Below are 22572 nucleotides of genomic sequence, written 5' to 3'. Positions count from 1 at the left end.
AAATAAATGAAATAAAGGACAAAGCATAATTAAATGATGGGGAATATGATGCTCTCATATTTGGGAGGGTATCAGTATCTCTGGAGAAGGGAGAGTGGAGGTAGAAGTAGGAGAGGTCATATGTGTAGTTTGGAAAAGATTTCTTTACATTCTGCTTGCCTACATTTGAGAACGACTGATCTACAGATGGAGATGGATTGCATATCCCTTAAACCATATGTTAGAAATACTATTTTCATCAAGTTTTAGGTCATATTCTCTGAGAATTATTTAGTTTACAAATCTGTTTTTTAATAAGTTCAAGCCCACATGGTTTAATGGGTAGCCAAACTGTAGGTGGAGCTGACATTTATTTATGAAAATTAAAAGCCAAATGTATTGTGCTCCTGATTAGGAGGCTGGCTTATATCTATATGGGAGAAGGCCCAGAGCATACCCATAGATAGAGGCAAGATTTTTCTTAAAACAGTCTCAGGTACACTTCAATACATAGTTAAAATGCTCAGATTTTATAGCATAAAGCATATCTCCAATGATTTTACTCTTGAAAATTTTGAAGCAGTGTTATTGGGAGTCCTTTGGTTTGAAAACTCAGTTTTGAATTAGTCTGTTTTCTATTTGTAGTTTGTATTGCATCAGTGTATACTCAAGATATAAAGTATTTAATAAATGTCACAAGCTCAAATGCAGTAGTGAGTTACAGAGGAAGTATATTTGAACCATGATATTTTGAATTCTTAAAGAATTTAAATAAGCAAAAAAGCTTGACTTAAGTCTAGAAATAGTCAAAAGATTATGGCTAAGCAACAGCCAAGAATTTTATAATAAAGATAGGAGGAAATCATATTTTTTCAATTAAAAAAAATCTGGGATGCCTGGTGGCTCAGCAGTTGAGTGTCTGCCTTTGGCATGATCCCAGTTCGGGGTATCGATTCCCACATCAGGCTCCCTGCCTGGAGCCTGCTTCTCCCTCTGCCTATGTCTTTGCCTTTCTCTCTCTGTGTCTTTCATGAATAAATAAATAAAATCTTTAAAAGGGGGGGGGGGCAAGGATAGAAGCAGGAAAGAAGTTAGGGGGATACCAACATGAAAGAAAGATAATGGTGGCACAGACATGGGTGTTAGCAGTGGTATGAGTGAGGAATGATTGTGTTCTGTGTTATGATAGACTGGGTGAGAAATGTGAGGGGAACAAAAAGGAGTAAAGAATGACTTCACTTTCTAAAGTCTTAATCTTCTCAAGAACTTTGAAAGGAAATATTTTTGTTCCTATTTATGAACTAGGAAACTAAAGACTTAGAGTTTAGTTGACCTGTCAAAGTCATGCAGCTAGTGAAAGCCAGAGGGGGCTTCAAATCCAAATCTTGATTACAAAACCTATATTCTTGCTACTGCACCGTAATGTAAAATATGTAATACAATGCCTAAAGCATATTTGATGCTCAATATATTATACTTTTTGTTTTTCTTATAATTTTTCACTTATAGTCAAATTCTTTTTAAACAGGTGAAAGTTAATAGAGAACAGTAGTTCATGTAACCATAGGTGGTATAAATTTAATCACTATATTATCATTTTATTAGGATAAATTAATTTGCCTGTTTTGCATATGCTTCACAATTTTAATACCCAAGGAAGTTCTAAGAACAAGAATAATCATCCATCGACATTTGGAAGCTTTTTAGCATAGATTTCTAAACTTAGAGTCTTACTAAAATTAATATTTGTAATCTGCCTGGAGATTTCATTTTTATCTGTTTATGCATAGCCTCTGGAAATTAAATATGTTTATGTTGTATATATAAACTTCATTATGCAAAACATGTTTTTTAAAGCATTTTAAATGCTAAAATCCTTGAGAGAAGCATTATGTTTAAAATCAAAGTAATTGCTGTGGATCCAAGTATAGAATATCAAGATATCATCTGATTCTTTTTTCTTTTTATTTTATAGGTGTAAAAGGCTTAATCTCCAGCCTTTAGCTTACCTTTGGCAAAGAAACCAGGAAGATTTGCTCCGAGAGATGATATCATCTAACATTCAAGCAATCATCATCAAAGTAGCAGCTTTGGGTACGTAGCCAGACTTTCAAGGGAGCTGTTACCACACAGATAATCTGTGTTCACTAATAAACAGTTACAACAGAAAAGGAGGAATAATTTAGAATGTAAAAATGTGGAGTCATTACTGAACAATTTGAGTAGGGGGAAGTGGAAGATGGATTTTTGACCATTTACCAAAGGGATTACAAGTGCGCCTCATCATTTTCTTTTTTAAATGTGTAACTACCTCTAAAATTGTTATTATATTATGGTCCTTCGATTTAAGTTCTTTTTATGAATTTGGAACCTAGGTTCATAGGAAATAGGAAAAATAGGTTGATTTCTTTCTTTCTTTCTTTCTTTCTTTCTTTCTTTCTTTCTTTCTTTCTTTCTTTCTCTTTTCTTTTTTTTTTTTTGAAGCTTCTTAAAATCTGTATTTGGCATAACATGATGTTTTTCATATATTTTTCAAACATATTTTGAATATGCTAAAATAGAATTGTAGACTTTGGGGTGTCAGAAATAAAGTGGTAGGTTTTTGCTGAGGATGGTAAGAAAATTATATTTGAGAGAATGCCATTTGATCAGTTAGCATAGACATAACAGGCAGGTGGTAATGTGATTCCAATATGGATATTACATACGAACACATTTAATTTGTTATTTTGAATTTTTATAATTATATTCACTTTCAAGAAAACATAGGGTTTAAGCTCAATGCATTTATTTCACGAGCCTATTACAGTAAATGCCCTGGAGCCTCAGGTTTCTCAAAGCCTAAATCATGTACTTCATTTGCAAGTTTACATTGCTGATCTCTGAAATAACAAGGTCTCAAGCTGTGGAAGATTTTAAAGACAAATTTACATTTTAAGCAATATTAAAAGAAAGATCCCATAATATTTCTCCCTGGTAAATACCAAGCTGCTCTCTCCTTGTTGAAGATGAGATGTTGTCTTTATTGGAAAGTGTTCTATAAAGAACTTGATCTCCTCAGCTGTTAACAAGAGAAAGATCAAGGTGCGGTATTCTCATTTTTGAGAAAAGGTTGCTCAGCAACGCTTATGATTGAAGTTCTCACTATAGATATATTTGTCCTATGAGTTTCTATATAAATCTACACAGAGTATGCTCTCTTGTTTTATCTGTTGCTCTCTCTTTTGAATTTTCTGAGATTGCCCAGTTCTATAATGATTTTATGTGACACCTCACTGGACAGTACACATTCTGTCACTTTTACTGCTGGAGAACGGAATGGATTAGAATCCAAAGAGAACCTACCTCATTAGAAAGACAGAGCCATGAGATATAACCTTGCCAACACCTGTATTACAGTGTAACTGATTCTGTATGTCTTTTCATTTGTCTCTGTGGAAGTGTATGTGACTCTGTGGAGGGATTAGAGATGTTGTTTACCTGTATTATACTTTTGGATAAAGTATAAAACTGAGCTAATTTGTCTAGTGCATTTCAAAGAAAAGTATAGATGTGATTTTAATATTTATAAGACATAGTTTCTGTTGATTATGTAAAGGTGTGCAAAGATAAAACTTATTCTTGAGAACAGTGTTAAAGAATAGTTTATGGAGTGGAACATTATTTCTAAGGACACAAAAACATGTAAATGATGTGAAATAGGTTTCCAAGCTCTCTTCCCCACCTATTTAAAATTTTCAGAATGGGTTTTAATCCAAAAGTGGGACAGCAGTATCTTTCCATAGGGAGAGGAGTTCAGCAAAGTTTTGTGGCCCATTAGATTATAGAGTAGTCTTAGAAAAGGGCCAATTCTACATGAACAAATAAAAATGTGTATCACAATTGTGTCATGTAACCTGGTCTCTTGTGGGCATCAGTGAACTCGTGAAATCTGCACATTAACAACTTAGTGTTTTAAGAACTTCCTGGTTTTTAGACTTATTTTGAAGAATGATGTACACATTTTCTTTAAGAACAATCCTGCCTTTTTTTTTTTAAGATTTTATTCATTCACGAGACACACAAAGAGCGAGAGAGAGGCAAAGACACAGGCAGAGGGAGAAGCAGGCTCCACGCAGGGAGCCCAATGTGGGACTTGATCCCAGGACTCCAGGATCACACCCTGGGCCAAAGGCAGGTGCTAAACCGCTGAGTCACCCAGGGATCCCCAAGAACAATCCTGCCTTTTAGAAATATTTATTTTTAATTTTATGAGTATTACATAAATATATTCTTGCCACATAATGTTAATTTTTTAAAAAATTTATTTATTCATGAAAGACAGAGAGAGAAAGAGGCAGAGGGAAAAGCAGGCTCCATGCAGGGAGCCCGATGTGGGACTCGATCCCAGGACTCCAGGATCACGCCCTGGGCTGAAGGCAGGCACTAAATCACTGAGCCACCCAGGGAGCCCCACATAATGTTAAATTTTTATAAAGTTTCCATGTGTTTCTTGTGCTCTCCTCTCCCTCCAGTCACTCCCTTTCCCAGAGATATGTACCAGAGTAATAATTGATAATTTTCTAGATCACTTTCTTTTTTGGTATCTGTATTGTGTGTGAGTAGAAATACTATAATTGCTTTATGGGTTTTTAAACATTATGTGAGTAGTTATTCTGTGTATTGGTTGACAACCTGACTTTGTTACTCAACAGTATGTCTTAGGGATTTTTTCCATGTCAGTAAATGGAGATTTACCTCAAGTAGAGTCCTCAAACAGCTAACGCCTTAGTAGTCATGAGTCTTAGACTAAAGGCCATGAACCTGATCTAACAAATAACTTGTGCCATAACAAAATCCTAAACTATTTTTTCTATTTAAAAAAAATATATGTTTAAGTTAACATATAGTGTTTTATTAGTTTCAGGTGTACAGTTCCAACAACTAGTCTCTGCGTATTTAGTGCTTATCAAAATAAAGTGTACTCTTAATCCTCTTCATCTATTTATCCCACCCTCTACCCCCACCCATCTCCCCTCTGATAACCATCAATTTGTCCTCTCTAGTTAGGAGTTTTTTCTTTTAATTTCTTTTTTTTTTCCTTTGTTCATTTGTTTTGTCTCTTAAATTCCACATGAATGGCACTGTAACAGAAGGGGGAAAGTATAGTATGTAAGATTCTTGAATTAACATGATGTCCTGTAATACTATTTGAAATAGACTGTGGTAACTTAAATATACAAAATGTCAACCCTAAAGTAACTGTTAAAAAATAAAACCATGTAGGTAACAGGCCAGTAGTGGAGCATGAATTGAATACTGTAAGATTATTCAAAAGAAGACAATGAAGGGTAAAAAAAAAAAGAACATAGAACAAATGAGACAAATAGAAAGGAAAAGTAAGATGGTAGATTTAGACCTAATCATTCTAATAATTACACTAAATGTAAATGATCTCAACACCTCCAAACAAAAGTGAGGGATTTTCAGATTTGAATAAAAAACTAAAAACTAAGGCCCAGGAACTATATGTTACCTATAAGAAATGTACTTTAATTATAGAAACATAGGTTATACCTAAAAGGATGGAGATATGGTAACATGAATTAAAAGAAAGCTGAACTGTTTATATTAACATCAGATAGATAAAGTAGTCCTAGAACATGAATATTATTAGGGATAAAAAGGGGCATTTCATCATGATAAAGAGGTCACTTTATGCTCATGAGAGCATAACAATTTAAAGATTTATATACTAATAACAGAGTGTTAAGATGTACAACATGAAACTGATAAAGAGGGATCCCTGGGTGGCGCAGTGGTTTGGTGCCTGCCTTTGGCCCAGGGCGCGATCCTGGAGACCCGGGATCGAATCCCACGTCAGGCTCCCGGTGCATGGAGCCTGCTTCTCCCTCTGCCTGTGTCTCTGCCTCTCTCTCTCTCTCTCTGTGACTATCATAAATAAATAAAAAAAAAAAAAAAAAAGAAAAAAAAAAAAAAAAAGAAACTGATAAAGAAGAAATGGAGAAATCAACAGTTGTACATGGGGCTTTCAACATCTCTTTTCAGTAATAGTTAAACCAAGTAGACAGAAAATCATTAGGGATATAGGAAGTTTGAATAACAGTACCGACCAATTTGACCTACTTGGCACTTATAAAACACTCCATCCATTAACAGCAAGATACATATTCATTCCAAGTAAACATGGACCATTCAACAAGATAGACCCTGTTGTGGATCATAGGACGAGTCTCAGTATGTGTAATTATACTGAAATCAGGCAAAGTACTCTCTTTGACAACAGAGGAATTAAATTAGAGAAATATATTTTACTGCTACAAATACAAAGAAATGGACAAAAATATTTCATGGACATCCTGTATTTATTAACACTTTCAGAGCAGTTGGTGTCACTGAAAATTGGAATGGGCAGTTGATGTATTAGTTAATTAAAATGGCTGGTTAAAAAAATAAAAAAGATTTAAGGGTTAGCTTAACCAATTAAATGATTTTGTACTAATATTGACTATAAAAGGAAGTAGTGTCAAGACTCTACTGGGAAGATTTCTGGGATTAGGAGGTAAGAATGAGGTCATGGGGCACAGTGCAAATACACAACTGTATGCTTTTCCTATTTCATGAAGTTTCTTTTGTCTGATTTTATCATGTCTTAGCCTTGCAGTGTAGAGAATCTACTTAGATCTGGTGGTCCCAGGGCTGACTTTAAAGTTGTATGTACCAAAGGAAAGTATTATAAGTGCACTAAACAGAGTATTAATACCACTAAGTTTGACAGTGCATATATTCTTAAAAAACTCTTAGGGTTATGCCATAGCATCATCTGTGTAGGCAAATTAAGGGCTGTCTGTAAACATAGGGCCATGTGTCCTATGATTCTTTATCTCTCAGACTCTATAATATCAGCCTGAGACTGAGTCCAAGGAGACGTTTTAACAAGGCTGCTGCTTATACTGGCCTTGTATTTACTGAGGCAAAAAAAACAATCTCTTCATAGGAGATATTAAGGTGCCTTATGAAGAGGTAGTAAGGCACCTATAAATGGCTTACAATTCCATGGAGGGGTGCAATCATGTGACCTCTGTGCCAGACTTCCTTGCTAGAAAATTTTAGGTATCCCTCTCCAATCTGATGCTGACTACTTAGCCGATGTTAAGAGAAACTTGGGACCTGTTTTTGCATAGAAGGGAAGTTGCTGATGTTGTAGGAGCTTTACTGGAAGATTCCACCTGATAATTTGGAGCAACTAAATGACAGAGTGCCACTTGATGATTCAATGTAGGGTAGTTTATTACAGTTACCACTCAGTTATTCATTTAAAGGCAATAGTTAACCATTCTGATCATGTTTCTGCTGACTCGATAATTACTAATGAATCATATAGGTGTAAGATTCTGAACAGTAGAGCTTTTGCTCTCTTTGTGGGTATAAATCAAAACAGTATGTTGCTAAGACATTTACCTAGGTATAATGGAAAGCAGATTTCTACTGCCTGCCATAGCTTGGTCTAGTCCTTCGAATACAGAATATGTCAATGAAAATAGAATTTATTTAAGGAAACACTACCCTTGAGGAAGATCAATTTGGAGGAGATATAATGAATCAGTATTACTAATAACTCCTTTGTGGAGTTATGCAAAATACATTTATGGAAAACATAGGACACCCAGGCAGAGCTATATTTGGTATAGTATACCACTTGACAACCTCATTGGACTTCGTTATTTTTGTGTGCAAACCATTTTCATAAATTGCACAAATATTACTAATCTACTATGGTGATAACCCATCTTGTAGGTTGGTTGCTCTTGCCTCCTCTGTGCCCCATATTCTGTAGGGATTTGGGGTACTGATCTTGAGGTACCACATCAGACCAAAATAATGTTCCTGAAAGCTCATGATGAAGAGGACTTACTAATCCAAATAGAGACACTAGAGGGAGCTCTCTTGCAGGAGACTAGCTACATCTAGAAATGGCCCTGGAGGGACAACTAAGCTTTAAATGACTGGACTAATAAAGTATTTTACTTTAATGGAACATCATTATCAGTCAACAGTACAGGAAAAGGGCTTGTATCTTTACCCAGGAAAGACTGATTAATATTCTAATTATTATGGAAGTTGATGTTTTTAAAAGCAGTAACTGGGAGTATGAGATGCCAAGCTAAGGATGCTAACTATAGAAATATTATGGTTAGTCTAGATTATGGTGGGAATTACTGGACAGTGTGGCCTTTATGCTGGTTTTGTAATGGCCCAGGTACCGCAGATATAAAGGGGATTTGTCTTTCGCATGGTAGATTGGTTGGGATTGGACAGATAAAGGAACAACACTATATTGTCCTGAAGAGAACATCTTGCATGATAACATCTGAAATCCAATGACTGTTAAAGCCTGTACTGTGATGTTTGGACTATAGTTATATTCTCAAACCAGATGTGGAATCCATAATTTATTGAACAGTCATCTCTGGTCACCACTGCAGTCACTGTGAATATGAATGTGCATGAGAGAGTAGTTTTTGTTGGGCAAGAAATGGAGAATGTTAATATGATTCTAATTGACCTCACATGCTAATCTGGACCAGAGTATAGCCACTGTAACAGGGAAGGACCTGGAAAGCTGTTCTCATGGTCCTGGATCTCTCCCTTATTTGCTGTGCTTTTTCATTACTTCTGTTCTTTAAATATGTCTGCACAGGGTTTTCTAAGCAAATTTTACAGAAACTTGGGATGTAGGCTAAAAGATAAGCATTAAAATTTAATGTATGACTGAACAGTGAGAATTCCAGAGGGATTTATTCTCGGGAGGTATATGTTTGCATTTCAAGGATGAAGGAATGAGGCCAGGATCTTGGAGACCTCTGGGTTATAAAACTGAAGACACTAGTTTATTCCCCCTAGAAAGATTTTTTTTTTTTTTAACATTGTAAAGTGTGAGGACACAAGTCTTTTCCTTTACATTTTCAAGGAAGCTCAGGAGAGAGGGAACAACTGTCTCTTTTTTCCAAAGTAAACATGCAGATTTATTTTTTTGGGATTCTTTACCTTCTGTAGAAGCAATTACTTGAAAATAATTCTCATCATCTTGTTCCTGAGATAAGAGCTGGGGCAGAGAAGAGCCAGAGTGGTATTATCTACTTACTGTATGTAAGTACTAGTAATCATCCGTTCTGCTCCAGGAAACTCATGTTAGCATTCAGCATATTAATAAATATAGATATTAAAAATTTAAATATGAAACAACCTCATAATAACAATGCTGCAACTACTACCACCAATATAATTGTTTTTTTTTATAATTGTTGAGAATAGCTAAAAAGAATTTTTTATATATGTTTTTCTGAATTTTCCCTACCACTTTTTTGAGTTCTGTATCTATTTGGTCTGAGCATAAAGCTATTATATACTGTATACTATTTTGAACAGTTTTTGGAGATATAATTAGCATATATAATCCACACATTTAAAGTGTACAATTCAGTATTTTCTAGTATAGTCACATGGTTGTGAAATTATCTCTGTAATCAGATTTTACAACATTTTTGTACTGCCCAAGAGAAACTTGTATGCATTAGCAATCATTCTCCATTTTTCCCTAACCTTCCCCTCACATCTAGTCCTAGGCCCTACAAAGCTACTTCATATCTTTGCATCTATAGATTTGCCTATTCTATATATTCACACATTTGCCTATTTCATACGAATGGGCTCCTACAACATACGGTCTTTTCTGACTTGATTCTTTCACTTGGAATAATGTTTTCAAGGTTCATTTATATTATATCATGAATCAGTATTTCTTTTTATTGCCATATAATATTTTGTGATGAATTAATTGTCTTTTATGTATATATTATTTTATTCAGTTTGCTATTACTTTCTTAAGGAATTTTGCATATATGCTCCTAAGAGGGATTGATCTATAATTTTTTTCCTAGTAATGACAGGCGTGGGTAATAAGGTTACCCTTGCCTCATAAACCTTTGTGGTTGTTTCTTCTTTTTCTGTTATCTGAAAGTTTTTCCATAAGATTGGTATTAATGTTATCTTCAGTGTTTTGAAATACTTATTGCTTAAGCCATCTGGACATTGAGCTATCTTTTGAGGAAAGTTATCAAGGAGAAACTCAATTTCTTTGTTAGATTGCTTGGATTTTCTATTTCTTATTTCAATTTGATAAATTTTGTTTTTCCCAGAGTTCTTCTATTTGTTCTAAGTTGTGAAAATTCTAGGTATAAAGTAATTCCTAATGTCTTCTCATCATCCTGTCATCTAGAGTATCAGAAGTGATGTCATCTTTTTCATTCCAGTTGCTAACTTCTTTTCCTTGCTTGTATCCGTCTTCTAGGGATTTATCAATGTTATTAGCCTTTTGATTTTGTTGTTTTTCTATATTACATATGGGTTTCCTATTTTAATAATTTCTTCTATCTTTATTATTCCTCCCCTTATACTCTTTTTGGGTTTAATTTGCTGTTCATCATTTCTAACTTCTTTTTTTTAATTGAGATATAATTGACATTAACAACAGTATATTAGCTTCAAGTGTATAACATGATTCAATATTTGTATATGTTATGAAATGCTTTCTAATTACTTGATGCTTATATATACACTAAATTTCACCCTTGTTTTCTAGTAGCTATGTTTGAGCTATAATTTTTCCTTTAATTGCAGCTATAGTTGTATTTTCATTACCAATTAGTTCAAAGTATTTTCTACTCTGTATTGAAATTTATTTTCTAACCCAGAGGTTATTTAGAAATGCATTGCTTAATTTCATGCACTGCTTAATTTCCAAATATGAAAGTTTTGTATTTATGTAATTAATATCTAGCTCAATCACATTTTGTTCATATAACACACTCAGGAGTATTTCAATTCTTGGATATTTTAAGGGGATGTTTTATAATCTAGTTTATGACATAATAAGTTATTTCTAAGTTTTTAAATTTTATCTGTTTTTTCATCAATTTTTCATGACTCACTGCTTTTTTCTTTATTTTCTAGTTTTTGTATATAGAATTCTAATATTTTCTTTTCTGGGAGGGATTACATTAATCTTTTCAATAGAATTCTTTAACCTATTCTTTAAATAATGATATAAAAACTGCAGTAACATCTTTTCAGTTTTTCCTAATCAATTTAAGTAATTTAAGGGCTTAGGCCCATAGAAAGGCCAGAAATATTTTCCTGTTAGAGATGTTTAGATTCCAGGGATACAGAGGATTGGTCTTTTATTCAAACTGACCTGCCATATTTTTTCAGAAATATATTTGATGTGTTGGATCTCATATGCACTAGTTTATAAGCTGATAATAGAGATGAATATGAACATTTTCAGAACTACATGATCTGGTACTCTTGCAGTTAATTTATATATTGTACAGGACAGCCTGAGACAGTACATTTGGGAATGCCACAGCCAAATAAAGAACATCTCTACCTCCTTTTTCTCCCCGCTTCCATAGATGCATATGTGAAGGACCTAAGTCAAGTTTCTAGAACAACGGTTTTTAACTTTTGCTTCACATCAGAATCAACTATTGACCTTTTAGAAATCCTGTGCCCAAGCTGCAACCCAGACCAATTATTAGAATATCTGAGGATGGAACTGATACACATGTAAATTTTTAGTGCTCCTCAGGGAATTCCAATAGTAAATAATACTAGTCTACTGCAAGGATCCTCCAACTACTACTTGCAGGCTAAATCTGGCCCCCCACCCGAATATGTTTTTTTTTTTCCCCACCTGAATATGTAAATAAAGCTTTATTAGATGGTCTAATTTGGTGGTTCTGAGGTGAGGCATAGGTATTAGTATTTTTAAAAGTTTGCCAAGTGATTGAGTCTAAGGGGCAGCCAAGGTTGAGGACTACTCTCTGCCTATAATAATAATCTGTTGTGCTACCTCTTAGACTTTTCAGTGTATGCCTAATATCAAAATGCTCATCCTCATTATATTCCATTGTTTCAGGTATTATTTCTCTAATTCTTGTAATAAAATTGTTCTAAAAAGATGTGCCATGTTAATATGAACCGTTATAGCCCGTGGCACATTGCTGCCTATGCGCTATAGTTTAAGGAGTACCTTTTTATTTTATTATGGTTTAACTTGATCTTTAAGAAAGGATACTGGACTCAGAATCAAAATGTCATTTTGGTGCCTGATTTTATCATGTCTTAGCCTTGCAGTGTAGAGAATCTACTTAGATCCAGGACCTTCATTTTCACAGCTCCCATTTTCTTGTCAGTAAAACAAATGTTTTAGCATCTGTCCTACTAAAATGGGACTCTCTATCTAAAAAGGTTTTTTGATCAGCTTAACGTGTTACACACATTATTACTGCTAGATGTGTCTGGGGGTAATCATGAATGACTTTTGATATGCAATGACATACATGAACAAATAAACTTAATAGGTGAGCTTTTCTCATACATTTCATTTGCTGTTTCATTTTCCTGTGTGGCAAAAAAGAAGCGTGGGTGCTGTATTAAGTGTACTGCAACATTCAGTCCAGTACACCTCTCTTTCTGTCTCCACCTCTAAAAAATCACTGGAAGTTTCCCATGCAAGAGATGGAATACAGACGAGACAATTCAAGCCTCTTGATCATGGCGAGGAGATGTATTTGTCTGTTTTTGACAGGTCCAGAAAAGTCAGTGTCTGAACTATGGTTGATTGAATCTTGGAGCTTTTTGGCTTCTTATGCTGTACTTGTTAATCTCACATTTTTATTTGGTTTTTAAAAGATATTTAAAATCACATGAAGTTATGTTTTAGGGAACTGAATCAGTATCACAGTTTCTAAATAACAATGTTTTTAAATGACCCTAAAATGTTTAATTTGAAAGATACAGGAACTGAATTCATAGTTGACATTGATGATGATTTACACTAATTTTTCTAGGAGGAAATGTTTGTATTTAAGCAGTTAAAAACATAATTATAATGGTTATTGCACAACACCCAGCTTTATAGGGTCTGAAAGAGCAAGTGCTACAAATAGTTTTAGATAGTTTTAGATAGTAATTAGATTGAAAATCACTTATTTCCTTTCATTTCATTTTTTGGCTACCAGATAAAGAAAGATCTTATAAGAGTAAATTTCTCACCTGCCTCAGGCAGGAGTAATTAGATGTAAGCAAATTTAATGGAGCCTGTGTGCTCTGGGGCCATTCAGCTGTGCTTCGATAATTGCATTTTTTTTTTTTAAAGTATGAAGGTTGTTTAACATATCAAGTAGCAAAAAAGTTAAAGTACAGGTTATCTATTTATCTTTTAGGTAAATAACTGTAGTACTTTATAAACCAAACAGTAATGAATGTATTACCCAATAATAGACTCTAGTCAGGAGAAGCAAATGCAGCTGATGCTGCGCAATTATTCTGTCTGTGTCCCTAATTCATTAGCATTAGCATGACTTCAAACAACTTTCATCTTTGTTCCCCTTTTTCTATGTACTTTGCCTGGAAAAGTTCAAGGTCCACTTAAACAACGTATATTTGAACAAGTAGATATCGTTTCTATTTTAATCCAGTCTTTATGTATTAACAAGGTTAATTTTGTTTCAAGGCACAGATCCACATTAACAAATTAATCTGCCCCACACACACTTTTTCCTCTCACAAACTAGTTTTAGTTCTTCTGTCCACAATCTCCTAGGATCAAGCTCCTGTTCAATCACTGTTTTGATTTTTACCACTCCTAACTCATAAGTACTACACACCAATTTACAGTTAAAATAAAACAGCATTAGCAAAGTATTAATCATATTTGGGATAGATTCTTTTCATTATACAAATCTTTTCAATATTGAATTCTGTTGACATTTCAAATTTGATTTATTTTAAGAGTTTTCAAAGACATCAGATTTTGTATGTAAAATGTATGTACATAAGTAATGTAAGATGAAAACAAATGATGTAATAGTTAATTCATATTTAGTTAAATAAAACTAATATGAAGTTGTTAATAAGTCAGTATCACATATAGGAAGGCCCATATCACTCTTTCTTTATCCTCCTTTTTTCTTCCCTTAAACAATTATTTGAATGAGCCCTTGGGTGGCATGCTCATAAAATATGTAGATGACACAGAGGTTCTTGGGATTGCTAATACTTTGCGTGATACATTCAGAATACTAATTCATATTAATTGGATGGGAGTGGGGACTAAATCAGACCAGGTAAAGTGTATTAAGAGTAAATTTAAAGAATTCTGAATGTTAATCCCTAAAACGAACTCCACAATACAGGATAGGTGAGATATTGCTTAACACTAGCACTTGAGAGAAAAATCTTTGAGGTTGTATGATATTACATATATGTCAGTGGCACATTGTGGCTGCCAAAGCAGCTAAAGAAATCTGAGGGGTTGCATTAACAGAGTTAACTCTGTGCAATATTATGTCTCATTGTAGCATCTTCATTTAAGAAGTTTATAGCTATAGTAATGTAAGAAAAAGGTGGGACAAATAATTGGATCTCATATCTATACAAAAAGTATTTATAAAAAAACCAAACATGAAAATAAAAATGACTATGGACTAGCGGAAGATACCACCAGAAAGTGTTAACATGAAAAATATAAATTTTTTGCTAATGCTTTTTATATTTCCTACAGTGAACAGAAATTGCTTTTTTAAACAGAGGGAAAGATTGCATTAAAATGGGACACAGAAATAGCTATAGTTCAGTGAGTGGAGAATGACCAGAACAATGAAAGGACAAGCAGTGGTGGTGCTATAGGAGGACTATTTAAAGGAACTACATATTTAGCCTGAAGTGAAGGCAGCAGATTATTGGGCCAAGGAGAATGGGGATTTTTGTATCAACTCAACAATATTTGAGAGGCTGCTGGTACTTTTTGTGGCCTAGAGGACAATTCTAAGAGCAAGTGGAAGTTACATGGTGAAACATGTCTTGGTTGGTATGAGAACTTTCTAACATTTAGAGAGCTCTCCAAAAATGGCATAAAAAATAGCCCCAGGCCTTTGTGTGATTTCTTCAAGCCTCTGTTGCATGACCCTTGCCTTTACCCATATAATATGTCTCCTCTGTGCTGTACAGTAACAAAGATGGTAATCCAGAGGTTGTTGAATTGGACAACCAAAGGTTGCTTTTGCGGGTAAATGCTATCCTTCCCTAGTGGCTTCTAGCTCTGCTGCTGAAGGATGAATCATGCTTTGCCACCATTGGATAATTTCAGAACAGTATGCCACTGGCTCTGAAGGCAATTCTGTAGAGAAAATTTTAGAAATAGTTTAATGACAAATACATATTACTATTGGAATAAGCATATACTGTGCAAAGACTATGACTTTGAAGGCGACAGCCCTCATGTGAATACATAAAAGTCCCATCTCATTACTACTTGTTAGTTTTTTTTTTTTAAATCTGATGCTTATAGAGAGCACAGTGATGAGAAACTTAAACCCAGTTAATGGTTTTCAGATTTCATTGGATACATATAAATTTTGTTACATGCTTATCTTGCCATTCTCTTGGTCTCTTGGTTTCTTCTTGATTTTGGAGCACTTCTGTTGTTCTCTCTCTCGTCTATAGTGAAGTTTTTTGTTTGTTTTGTTTGGTTTTTTTTTGGAGTTTGAAGGTGATCTGTACTTTTGGAAGAGGTAACTTAGTGTTAGGGAAGAAAAGAGAAATTGTCCCTGAAACTTTGTTTTCAATACTTAGCAAATTTTACAATTAATGATAGAAGTTTCTTTTGTGGCCTCTCCTCCCAAACTGTGCTTATTTATTTTCCCCAATAGTCTCATGTGACCTTGTTAAAAGCTTCATGTAATTCCCAAATAAATTACTGGTTTACTTCTATCTAGTATTTTATTGACATTTCCAGATAAGTTTAATAGGATGGAGAAAAACAGTGTTCTCTTTATAGACTCAGTGGGTGATTTGACCTTAGCAGGTTAACCTTATCCTGATGTTGAAGGAAGCTATTCTTAATTAGACTCTATCAGTTTCTCCATTATCACCAGGAGAGTCACTGGTCTGTAATTCTATAAATCTTAATTTGATTGTTTTTTTCTTTCTTAATGAAAGGCGACCATATTAGCAAAGTCGCAATATTTGAAAACAGTTTCTGGTTTTCCAGATACATTGCATATCCTTCTTTGTAGCTCAGCCATTTCACACTTTATTTACTTCAGAAACTCTCAGTTGAATACCATCTGGTCATGGTGATTTATTGCTGTGGGATTTCTCAAGTTGCTCTATTATTTCCTCCTAGGAGATTGCTCTCTGTTACTGCCCCACTGATTTTCTCAGAAAGTGCCCTTGGAATAGTCGTTTCCCTAGTATCCTGTACAGACAAGGTCAATGCCAAATAGAACTGAATTAAACTTCTCTGCTGCTTCCCATCTTCTTACTTGCTGTCTTCATTCCAAGTCCTCATTGTTGGGGAGAAAGTCAGCACTTGGTCCACCCACTTATGTTGTCTGTCTGGTCCTCATGTTACCTTTTGTCTCTTTATTTTTCAGATTCTCCCATTCTTTGATGATATATTTTTAGTACTTCAGGAAAAAATGTTAAGTGTTTAAAAATGTTCTAAATACTTTTAGTATTATTATTTCAGTATTTATTACTTTCAGTAATAAATACTTTCAGTTTGTAAATGTCTGTATGGAGCTATTTCTAGTAGTTTTTGTTTGTTTGTTTTTTTAACTATGTATAGATTTCTCTTTTGACCTTTCAGATAATGGCATAGTAAATACATCTCTCAGACCCAGTGTCCTTATCTGTCTTCCAAGTAGCCTGGATAGTTTTTAAGCCCTTCGCTCGTCTCCTAAAGGTCTATAACCTTTTTCTTTTTTTCCCTCAGATTTTTAACATATACTTCTTAAACTCTACCCCTCTGGCTTAACATTCAGAGATGCCCATACTAATTAGAACATGAGCTTTAATTGTGCAAACTTCCCAATTCCTGAGTTCTACTCTTACACATACTCACCTAAGGTAATTCCTGTGTGTCATATTAATCTATTTCCTCTTTAATAACTGCCCAAATAAGCCAAGATAAGGCATATTAATTATTGCTTCTACACATTGTGCTCTTCTGTCATTCATTTGGATAATAATGGACATAATTAAAACCATTCATTGCAATAGCCTTCCTAGGAAATAATGCTGAATGGTAAAGGTTAGAAGCAATTTACATTATTCTTTCATTTTCTATGGTTAACATGTCATTTTTTTTACCTGAACTTTGTTTAAATAATCATCTTGTTAAAAAAGGGTTACCTAATGTGCATTCAAGTATAGTTTAATTGCCATTAGAAATATATTTCTATCTTTATACAAAATACTTTAACACAGAATTTTTTTTTTTAACACAGAATTTTTAAACTTATAACTTAAGTATTAAAACATCGAAAGTTGAGACTTTTAACATTTCCCAAATATATTGTAAATTATCTACTATTCTAAATTCAGAGGAAAATAAATAGAAGTTTAAATATCAAATTCTGAGTATATGTGATATAATATTTCCTTAAGTTTCAGATATAAATTCTGCCAGTCCTGCAGCCACCCATTTCTAAATAGAGTGCCTTTGCACAGTCTGTAAAGGGTAGTAACAGATTATAACAGCAGAGGAAATAAATGCTGATTTTTGTTCATTTTATTGCTAACTTTTTTTTCCATCTAGGTAGGGCAGGCTGTTCTAAAAGTAAGCTATGTTTATTACTATTTCATGCTGGTATGCATATGTTCTTTGAATTTTTTTAAAAAGATTTTATTTATTTATTTGAAAGAGCATGAGAGAGAGAGAGAGAGAGAGAGATCATGAGCAGGGAGGAGGGTTAGAGGGAAAAGCAGATTCCCTGCTGAGCAGGGAGCCCTATGTGGGACTTGATCCAGGACCCTGAGATCATGACCTAAACCAAAGGCAGATGCTTAACCAACTGAGCCAGCCAAGTGCTTTGAATTTTTTAATAAATTAAAATCCTGTGTATCCCAAAGCTACCTTATGTATTAATGTGTATAATATTTTGCCTTCTAAGAAATATGTTCTATATTATATTTCTAAAACCTATCTTTTTACATTCATCTCTAGCTCCAATTCTCCCCATTCTATAAAAAATAAAAAATACACAGAATGCAATATTCACAAATAAATATCTTTTTTAATGTAGCCATTGTAAAAGTTAGCACTCTAATAACATTTGTGTCTGTGTCAGGCAGCTTACACTAAGACAACTTCCATGATAATATGTAAGGTTAACTGAAAACTCCCCTGGGAAGTAAGTCCAAAAATCTTTTTCTATTTATTTATTCAGTAGTAAGACTATATGATAACTATACTATCCAACCAGATATTTGTGTTTAGTGCCTTAAAACCAATATTATTCTGTATTTCCCATGGTTGGAAAGTGAGACTATTGTATCTTAGTTAAGGGGCCAATTAAAATTGCTTGGAGCAAGATTATATTATAAAGTTTGTAGGATGTGTCCTCTGATGAATTCTCTTTCACATGGATTCTATTTATTAGTTGATGTCTCAAATTTATATAAATGTGTATAGGTCATAGGCAGTATAAACTTACTTTAAGAACCAGATGAGGGATGCCTGGGTGGCTCAGCGGTTTAGTGCCTAGCTTTGGCCCAAGGGTGTGATCCTGGGGTTCCGGGATCGAGTCCCACATCAGGTTCTCTGCGTGGAGCCTGCTTCTCCCTCTGCCTATGTCTCTGCCTTTCTCTCTCTCTCTCTCTCTCTGTCTCTCATGAATAAATAAATAAAATCTTTTAAAAAAAAGAATCAGATGAGAAATTGTATCTCAAAATGTAAAATCTGAAATATGGGCTATTACCAGAATTCTTCAGAGTCCCCTTAGGTTGTTTTTCTAACAAGTTATTCTTTCACTGGAAAAGTCTTAGGATAGTCTTCCTTTGAATTTGATTCCATCTTCACTCAAGCAGAATTTAGTTCAAGTTCTGCGTGGTTTTAATCCTGATGTTTTCCTTCTTTATTCAGTGAATTTTTTTTTTTTTTGAGTTTGGAATAGAGAAATGTATTAGGAAATGTATTAATCAAGGTTCCTTAGAGAAACAGAACCAATAGGTTGTAAAAGGAGATATATTATTAAGAATTAACTTACATGATTATGGAAGCTGATAAGTCCCACAATTTGCTGCCTAAAAGTTGGAGACCCAGGAAAAACAATGGTATAATTTAGTCCAAATTGGACGACCTGAGAATAAGGGGAACCAGTGATGTATATCCAAGTCCAAAGGCAGAAGATTTGATTATGTCCCAGTTCTAACACTGAGGCAGGGAAAGGGGGCTAGATTCCTCTCTCTCTCTCTCTCTCTGCCTTGTTCTACCCAGTCTCTTAATGGGTTGATTGAGCCTCACCCACATTGAGGAGGGCAGTGGGTCATTGAGACCACAGGTTAAAATATCAGTCTTATCCTCCAGAAATATCCTCACAGATATACCCAGAAACAATATTTAATCTGGGGACCTCATGAACCAACCATTCAAGTTGACACATAAAATTAACCATCACAGGAAGAAAAGTAAAGAATCAGAAACCAGTGCTCATATAACCATCTTCCCCAGAATATGGTTGAAAGATTTTTAAATGAAAGTGACCAGATCAGATTTGCATTTTGGATAGCTCTCTGACTACAGTGTCAATAGTTTATATTCCTCAAAGCTCTTCCTGTATTTTCTCTTCTCACTTTTCATTTCTTCCTTGAGTAATTTCATCTCATAGCTTCTATTTCTATATTAGTATTTCTAGCCCGATGTCTGTGCTGAATTTCAACCCCTTGTATTTAATTGCAAATTAGATATCTCTTCTTGAGTGATTCTCTGGAACCTCAAATATATGTCTAAATTGATTCTGCCTTTATTTTCCCTCCCAAACCTCCTCTTATTGTCCTATGCCTGAAGTAACTGTTCCCACCATCTTTAAATTTGTCCACAGTTAGAAATCTGAGAACCATCCTTGCCTTTTCTCTTTCCCAGATCTCCCATACCTAGTTCATCAGCAAGTCCTGTATATCCTGCCTATTATATGTTGCTCTCAAATCTGTTCTTTTCCTTTTGTATACAACAGGTTGCCTTGTCAGTTACATTCTGTCTCACTATTGCAGCAGCCCCTTTATTTGCCTTCTTGCCTTCAATCTTGTTTCCTGCCAAGGAATCAGACTGAAGCTAGAATTATCTTTCTGAAAGTCAAACTGGAGCAAGTCATTACTCTGCTTAGCATTTCTTTGTCTTCTCTGTGACCTGGTATTCAAGTGTAAATTCTTTAAGATGAAACACAAGGCCCAACGATCTGGCTTTTGTCTACTTTTTTACCTCAACTTTTACTACTTCAAACACTCCCTTCTCATACTGAGCTGCTTTCAATTTCCAGTACTTTACCATGTTCAGTAGTGCTATGAAAAGTTAGAAAGATATTTCTGAAATTAATATTTCAAATCCCCCTTTAAAAGATTCCTGTTTGAAACTTGTATTTTTTTTTACTTTTGATTCATTTTTTTACATGTTAAAGCTGTTTAATATTTTTAAAGGTAGAAAAAAGAATCATTTGTGCTATCACCAGCAAGTATTGATTATCATTAACTGCATAATTATACTTAGTATGATTTATTGGTCACTCATTTTATGAATGTCGTGGATCTTAAAGTTGAATCCATAAAGTATCTGAGTCTCCTTTATGTTACCTACACTGAAGTAAAATACCAATTAATAGATTTCAGAAAGAAGTTAGGTTGAGATGAGTTCTAGTACAACCTCTAAGGGAAGTGGTCTAATTGTAGAAATGGAAGATTTGGAAAGTGAAATAAGATCCTTCCCCAAATACTGAAGTTTCAGAATATGTGAGTTTATCTTTACTTTGGAGACCGCATAATCAGTCTTTCTTATCTGTTCATTTTAACATAAGTTTAACCATTTTATTTCTAAAATGCTCATAGAATAATGGTGTGCTCAACTGGAGTCTACAAACAACAAAAAGAAGTTGTATTTATGAACAAAACCATTAGAGTTTTTTAAATGGCATCTACTTATTCTGGTGGCTGGTCAATCTGGTAGCAATAAGAAGAGATGATTATTAGGTGGTGTGTGTGTGCGCACACATGCTTAGCATTTGAAGATACATGGGATGCTCCATTCTTGTCTGCACTGAATTTATCAAGAATTATAGGCAAACTAGAAATTGCCTCTCACAGTGATTATATCTCTTCTAATACCACCTACTGATTTTACAGTAAAAGTCTTGACTACAAAAGTTGAGATGAGAACACAATTCATTTTGCTTTACTCTCTTAAAAATAGCAGTATCAAACATTTTGTGATGTTTCTCTCATATCATATATTGGGCTGTCTTGAAGAAATAAACTTCCACTTGCTTTCATGACAGTAGATAATAAATTGACTGATATAATTCAGTTGAGAAGTTGAAAAATGCATTGAAAATAATGGGGCATAACATTGTAGGGTTAACATTTATTCATAGATGATGCAATTAAATAAAACTGGCATTAACTTCAAGGTCAGTCAGTAAAGTAATAAAATTTAATATTTTAATTGAATTGTAATTGCTTTCCATTGATACATGAAGGTAAAGTAAAATAGATGTCAGCTCTGCAAATTATGGTTCTTCCTCCTAATTAATTTCTTAATTCTGCACGTAGTTATCCAGTGCCTAGGTCTTGTTGTGGGTTTATTCATCCACCCAGCTTCCATCAAGGAATATCTGTAAGACATGATTAAATGACACCTAACGGTGTCAGGATTTAGTGTAAATTTTTTCTGAACTTTCGAGAAAAATTCGTTAGTAACTTTTAAGTAACTTATGTATGTATTTGAGTTAAAATTTACCATAAATATAACAGCATGCTGGGGTTTATGGATTGTAATCATCTTCTTTATTAATATTGATATTTATATTAACATTAATAAATATAATCTCAATGATTAAAAAGATTTTCATAGGGGAGTTAGATCCCTGGAGACTTGCATTCTCCCACTTGGTGATTCAGGAGGTAAATTAAGTAGACTGTTAGGGTTTTGGGGAAGCACAGTTTATGACCATTCATGACCCAGGCTTCACAAGGAAAGAGACACCCAAATTGAATGAATCTAAAAAAAGAAACAGCTTTTTCAAGGACTGGGATTAATTGAAGCTTTTAGATAAAGTTGAATTTCATTGAAAAAGCCCATGAATTACAGCCCTTCAAAGAATTTCAACATAATGCTATTTTATATAAAATAAAATGGGAATGATGGCATTACAAAGATTAGGATAGAGATTTTTAAATTATACTGAAATTGTATTGGGTCTAGATACTGGGGTTTATTTAAAGAAAGAGAAGATTATATGCGTTCTGAACTGACTACATATACCAGTTAAATAGCTATTGCTTAATAATTGAAAATAGAATGAATGTATAACATAGCTTAAAAATTACTGAAGTATTGTTATACACTCTTAGACTTTAAAATGGCTCTGTATATGGGGTGCCTGGCTGGCTGAGTTGGTAGAGCATGCAACTCTTGATCTTAGGTTTATGAGTTCAAGCCCCACATTGGGTGTAGAGATTACTTATATACATACA

The 22572-nt window shown here is 34.1% G+C and overlaps 1 protein-coding gene across 10 annotated transcripts in view; it reads left to right on the top strand.

The window, feature by feature from the left end:
- DPH6 (diphthamine biosynthesis 6) overlaps window positions 1–22572 on the top strand; it is a 196364-nt gene that overhangs the window by 95494 nt on the left and 78298 nt on the right. For 9 of the 10 annotated variants that reach the window (XR_007407500.1, XR_007407502.1, XR_007407501.1 and 6 more), the window contains one exon: window positions 1955–2073. Coding sequence is in view for 2 of the 10 variants with exons in the window: in XM_025473285.3 (XP_025329070.1) it covers window positions 1955–2073 (119 nt within the window). In the remaining 8 variants the exon portion in view is untranslated. Of the gene's footprint in view, window positions 1–1954; window positions 2074–22572 lie in introns of those variants that run through there. The other variant, XR_007407507.1, reaches the window with a different exon arrangement.

The sequence above is a fragment of the Canis lupus genome, chromosome 30 (assembly GCF_003254725.2).
Source record: "Canis lupus dingo isolate Sandy chromosome 30, ASM325472v2, whole genome shotgun sequence".
In the NCBI taxonomy this organism is placed as follows: Eukaryota; Metazoa; Chordata; class Mammalia; order Carnivora; family Canidae; genus Canis; species Canis lupus.
Note: the sequence above shows the minus strand (reverse complement) of the source record. Positions and strands in the feature narration are given on the sequence as shown.